This window comes from Protomyctophum parallelum, assembly GCF_964188405.1.
Source record: "Protomyctophum parallelum genome assembly, chromosome: 10".
In the NCBI taxonomy this organism is placed as follows: Eukaryota; Metazoa; Chordata; class Actinopteri; order Myctophiformes; family Myctophidae; genus Protomyctophum; species Protomyctophum parallelum.
Window position 1 is genome coordinate 6,649,091 of NC_139704.1, and position 6,307 is coordinate 6,655,397.

At 44.6% G+C, this 6,307-nt stretch overlaps 1 protein-coding gene across 1 annotated transcript; it reads left to right on the top strand.

Annotated features, from left to right (window-relative positions):
- Positions 1-4,254: 4,254 nt before the first annotated feature.
- LOC310865276 (piggyBac transposable element-derived protein 4-like) lies at positions 4,255-6,307 on the top strand (the record flags this gene model as incomplete). Its single annotated transcript, XM_083774301.1, has 2 exons — positions 4,255-4,258; positions 4,674-6,307. 2 exons carry the CDS (start codon positions 4,255-4,257, stop codon positions 6,305-6,307), a joined length of 1,638 nt encoding a protein of 545 aa, XP_083630427.1.

The window sequence follows — 6,307 nt, forward strand, 5'->3', positions numbered from 1 at the left end:
CAAACAGTGTTGATTTTGATTTGGACAAAAAAAAAATTAGTTATCTGTACTAATGCAGTGGGTTTCATATTTTTCCCATTATTTATCCAGCCATTGTGCCATGGACCACCATTTGATGAGATTCAGACTCAGAACCAAAACATTAGATTTTTCCCTCAATTCCATGCTGTATTGATGTTTGCACCATAGGAATTCCATTTGGTTTTATTAGCATTTGAGCCACGAATCACAATTTGATTGCAGGGTCAATTTGGTTTGATTTTGTTATCACTGCATTAGATTGTGTCCAAAATTTCATGCTGTATTGATGTTGACACCATGGGGTCCATTTGGTTGGATAAGATGTTGTCCACAATTCCATGCTGTATTGTTGGTACTGTACAAAATTAAAAAAAGTACCAATGTTTTTTTTAATGCATAGTAAAGTTGATGTGTGTGTGTGGATACAATAAAAGGGTCACTGTCAGATCACAGTGCTGCCTGTTATGTCTATTCCATTCCCTATTCCCAGGTTATTTACATAATGGAACATGGTAGAAACTCACTTTTTTATTGAAGTAGACACTCTAATCTAATCTGTTTTCTAAGATATAGCATGTCCACAAAGTCCTAACAGAATGGATGTAATGGATGTATAATTGTTTCCCCAAACTCTGTTGTCATAAATTGATTTCTGCCAAAAATGCATCCACAGAACAACTGCCATACATCAAATTAAAGATTATGATGTCTACTTGAATACAAAAAATGTGAGTTTCTAGTATGTACCATTGTGGAATTCTAAGAAGTCAAACAAATTGGTGTCACAAAATATTTTGTTGAAAAACCATGCTGCAGTTCAGTGGCACATTTGGAAGGACAAAGATTGACTTTCTGGTTGCCACAGGACCTGAAATCGTCAAAACAAATATTTAGAACAACTTAAAATCTGAAGGAACACAGGAGGTCTTATACAGGTGAAAAACCATTTATTTGTACAGTTTGTGAACACAGATTCAGATCAACTTCAGATCTGAACCAACACTTGAGGTCTCATACAGGTGAAAAACCTTTTCCTTGTACAGTTTGTGAACAAAGATTCACTAAAACTTCAAATCTGAAGGGACACATGAGGACTCATACAGGTGAAAAACCATTTCATTGTACAGTTTGTGAACAAAGATTTAGTCAAACTTCACATCTGAAGAAACACATGACTCATATGGTGAAAAAAGGTTCTAGTTTGGTCAAAATACAACTATTGAAAAATCTATTCATATAGGAGTTAATTCTGTAGTTTTAACTGTTCTTTTTGTCCTTTTATTGCTTTTCCCCCCCAAAGTTTAATATGAGATGACATACAGAACAAATGTATCACTCATTGTAATAAAAAACATTATTGTCCTAAATACTGCAGCTCACCATGATCATTACATCAACACAAGTATTCTCTCACTCACTCACACAATTCCTTTTGATGTCCCATTTGCATCCTGTTGTTTTCGATGGGTGGCTCTTCCAACACAGATTTTAGAAGGCGGGTGTCAGTGCCATCCAACAGTTTCTCTAGTTTCTTTGGAAGAGTCCATGTCTCGGAGCCATAGAGTAGAATCGGCTCAATGGTCGTCCTAAATATTTTTACTTTTAACATATTACTAAGCTGGGATGACCAGATCTTATGCATGTCATTGCAGGCTTACCAGGCCATACCCTTCCTAGTTAAGTCCTTTTGGTAAGAAGATATATATGAACCCAAATACTTGTAGTCATCAACCTGTTTCAGAGGAGTGTTAAAGGTGCAGTGAAATGAAAAAGACGTTTTTCACACTTTTAGACCATATCCGTGGTCATTATATGGGCATACCTAACAATGGATGCCAACTTTTTTTGAAAATTCTCATTTCTGTGTGTTTTTATATCAAAGGTCCATGAAAACGATTGCATTATTTATTTATTAAAACGAAAAAGTGCTGCGTGATGACGTGTAGAGATACACATCGATAAAAGCCAATAACAATGAAGCTCACCCGTTTAATTTCCCATATTTGCGCGTCCGTCCATCACAGCTGCTACTGATTACAGAATACTCCGTTTTTATTTCCATTCCAGATAACATCCAGACAGTGTATTACTCGCTTTCAACTTAATCATCACGCTAGAATATGTATCTGAAAACATTATATGGAAGAAATAAGCCACATAACAGTAAACTGGTTGTGCTGGCCGACCATATGATTTATAAACAAACAACACCACGCTGTTGCGCCTAGCATAGCTACCGTCCCATCGCCTGAAGGGATGCGACGCTCTGATTGGTTCAGAAACTTCAGACCGGTGTTTCATGTTGAAACACCATTTTCATGTTGTTCACCATTTCCGTTTCACTGCGCCTTTAAGTGTTTTTATAATGTGGTTATTGTTGGATTTGCATATATTTATGCATTATGCATCTATATAATGAAACTAGCCTATACACTAGAGTGCTATGTCTACGGAAGATTGTGAGTGAGTCTGCAGTAGGGCTGGGGCGGTGTGGGATTTTAGGTACTGCGGTAATTGTCCTTGGGATAATTTTTATCCCACAATGTTGCAACAAATTTTCTCACTCAGGGAATGCAAGGCTGACGTCATGGTAGGCTGTCATGCCTACCGGCGCCATTTTGAATGTAATGGCGGTTTTTGAGTGTTTAGTGCGGGGGATAAAATTGATAATGGACTAACGTAACATTTCACCGGCGCATTCCTCTCACTGCCGCCTCCTCTGAGTGTGACTCTCTCTCTCTTTCTCTCTCTCTCATGGATATATAACTATTCTCTCCCTCTCTCATATCTCACACACGTCGTTATACGTTCGCGGGCCTTCATACTGCAGTAGATGGGCGACCCGTTTCCTACCTGCTGCTCCATCTGTCTGTCAAACCACCACCGCGGTAATTTCATTATTTAATATCTCCGACCGACGGCGGCAGTCAATGAGAGTCAATCTCGGCTATAGCCTATAGGTGGCTAACAACAAACTAGCCTGCAAGGTTGCAACATAAAACTGCTATTTATTTACTGCAGAGAGAATACATATATTTGCAGTTTGCCTGATGATCACTTGTCAGTTGTCACTCTTGTGGTGTTTCCCCCTCTCCCTTCTTCCATAAGGATATGTCCATTATTATATAAATCACTGTGGGCCAAATAAGACTGGGTGTTGGGTGCGTCTTCTAGGTCAGGACTCAGTTAACGGGGTGCACGGCAAAAAATAAAGTTTGGTAAGGGATAAAACTGTATAACACCTGTGTTGTAAGAAGGGTTAGACGTTGGAATAGTTAGGTTTATCTACTGAAGCCTTTGCTTGCCTCTTGAAGAGGGCGGTCGCATTATTTTTTCTCCCTCCCTGTCTGTACTCCCTGCTCAGAGCGTCTCTTCTACACTGTCTCTTCGAAACCCCTGAAACTATCAAAACATGGAACTAATCATGGAATTAGTGTGCTGGTCTCTGTAGTGTGCTGGTCTCTGTGATGGACAACATTTTTTCATTTAAATTGGGTTCTGGAGAGCCCGCTCAATACCCTGATGGATCTTCCCCCGCAAGTTATACCCAAGACTACAAGACTTGGCGTATAATGTGCATGGCGACTATCAGCGTAGAAGAGGTATATCTATTTGGATTTATGGTGACAGGATTTCTGCTGATCGGGCTGTGCATTGGTCTTGTGTACCAAAGAATTGAAAAAATGGCAACGCTGAACTGCCGTGCCCGAGCTGGGCAGGGCACTTGGGGAACTACATCAGAATATGGACACGATCTTGGAACAGGTCAGCGCCCTGCAGAGAGACATGATGGACAGAGAGCCATAACGGACAGAGAAGAGATATATTGCTATATCCCTCACTCTAAAAATTAATCTGGATCCCCCCCCCCCCCCCCCATTGACAATCTCCACAAGAAGATACAGCGCAAGAAAAGAATCCTCTGCCTCCCCCCCCCACCTCAACCCCCACCCTCCCTGACACCTGTTGTGTCTTCAGACTATGGGCCGTGTTCGTTTGCACTGAACCCGCCATGATAACACAGGACTTTGAGGCAACGTGACATGACCTTCGGGAGATATGCCAGGAACACACTTACACAAACACATGGGAAATGAACTTTCCACCGAACTGTTCTCATGGACACTCATGTCTTACACACAGCCGCCTTCTACCCCCCCGCCCCCTACCACTCCCCCTGCAGCTAGGTTATCTTTTTTTCCTCCCCCCGCGCAGCTCATCCCTTTCGATGGTATGCGTAGGAGTAGAGTTTTTTTGCGCCTGGCCCAAGGTCTGGATTGGGACCCCCACACGGTAACTGTTTCATTTCTCAACCGTTTCAAACCGGACCAGCTCACCGGAACCGGACCAGCCACCTGAGCGCGTTCCTGGGGGTCTGGATGTTCCGGGGATCCCCACACGGAACCGGGCCAGCATCCTGGGGGTCTGGATGTTCTGGTGACCCCCCCGGGGACCTCCACACGGTAACTCTGTGATTTCTCAACCGTTTCGGACGCGAGCCGGGTCACTGGAACCGTACCAGCCCCCTGAGCGCGTTGCGGGCACCCCCACACGGTAACAGTAACTATAACAATAAGAGTATAGTTGCACCACTCAGTTCACAAGCACAAGGGTGTGATTTTATGGTAATGATGTATTTCTATCATTTATAGGCAGGCCAGATTCAGTGTGGTCTGATCAGAAGACGGACTGGCATCCAAAGGACTTCCCCTTCAGTGCCACTCCCGGGCCCCGCGGTGCTGCAGCTGAACTCCAGTCAGACAACCCTGTGGACTTCCTGGAGCTGTTGTTGACAGATGAACTGCTCGAACTTATATGTCTAGAGACCAACCGTTATGCTGACCAGAAACCCCCAACTGACCAGCCACATTCCAGAAGCCGCGAATGGCAACCAGTCACAGTGATGGAACTGAAGCGTTTTTTTGGCCTGCTTTTCCTGACGGGTCTTATGCAAAAACCAGACCTGGAACTGTACTGGGCAATGGAGGAGCCAACAGCCGCCCCGTACTTTAGCAAGACCATGTCCAGGAACAGGTTCCAAATCATCTGGAGCAACTTGCACTTCACCAACAGTGAGACCCTTGACAAGAATGACAAGTTGTGCAAGATCCGCCAAGTGTTGGACTACCTGCTCTCCAAGTTCAAAGAGCTGTACATGCCAGGCCAGGACATCAGTATTGACGAAGGGACGCTTCTCTGGCGCGGTAGATTAGGCTTTCAGGTTTACAATCCGGCCCAGCGGACTAAAGCTGGCATCAAGTCGTACATCTTGGCATGCAGTAAGACAGGCTTTTGTTTTGCCATGAAGCCATACAGTGGGGAGCCTGTGAGTCATTGTGGTGTGCCTTTGGTACAAGAGGTGGTTGTCTTCCTGCTGAAAGGTTTGACCGGTTTCGGTTACCGGCTATGGATGGACAACTATTACAATTCTGTGCGCCTCTCTAAGTTTCTCCTGGGTCTGCATGTCCATACATGTGGCACCTTACGGAAACACAGAGGGGAACCAGGAGCCATCACCGAGTTGACCACGGCTATGCTGGAGGACGGGGAAACGGTGATGCGCCATGACGACAATGTAATGGTGGTGGCATGGCGTGACAAGGGAGTGGTAAAAATGGTCACCACATTCCACCAGCATGACATGGTAAAGAACCTGAAGAAGCAGACAGGCCAGAAAGAGAAGGTGGCAACGGCAAAGCCAGCATGCTTTGCTGAGTACAAACACTGCATGAACGGCGTCGACAAATTGGATCAGAACCTGGCGTACTACTTCTTCGTGAGGAAGACGTGCAAGTGGACAAAAAATTTTGTCATGTATCTCATGCAGATCACTGTGTTCAATGCTTTTGTACTTTACAAGGCAAATAACCCGGCCAGCAGTAAAACCCTGTACCAGTTCATACTGAGTGTGGTGACGTCGTGGACCACCCGGAGAGAGAACAAGACAGCAGTCAAGGAAGGGGAAGGGGTCAGGGATGAGTATCAGGATCAGGAAGAGCCCTCATACTGTGCAAGGGCACCATACCTCCACGACCCTCCTTCCAGGATGGATGGCAACGCTGCAGCCCACCTACTCCTTCGGATCCCTCCAACGAAAAAGAAGTACCCAACAAAGAATTGCAGGGTACATGCCAGACACGGGGTGCGCAAAGAGACAAGGGTTCAATGCAAAAGCTGTAACGTCCCCTTGTGTAAAGAGATATGTGCCAATCTGTACCACACTAAACTCAACTATCAAGACTTTCCTCTAGACCAGGGGTTCCCAGCCTTTTCATACCCACCATAG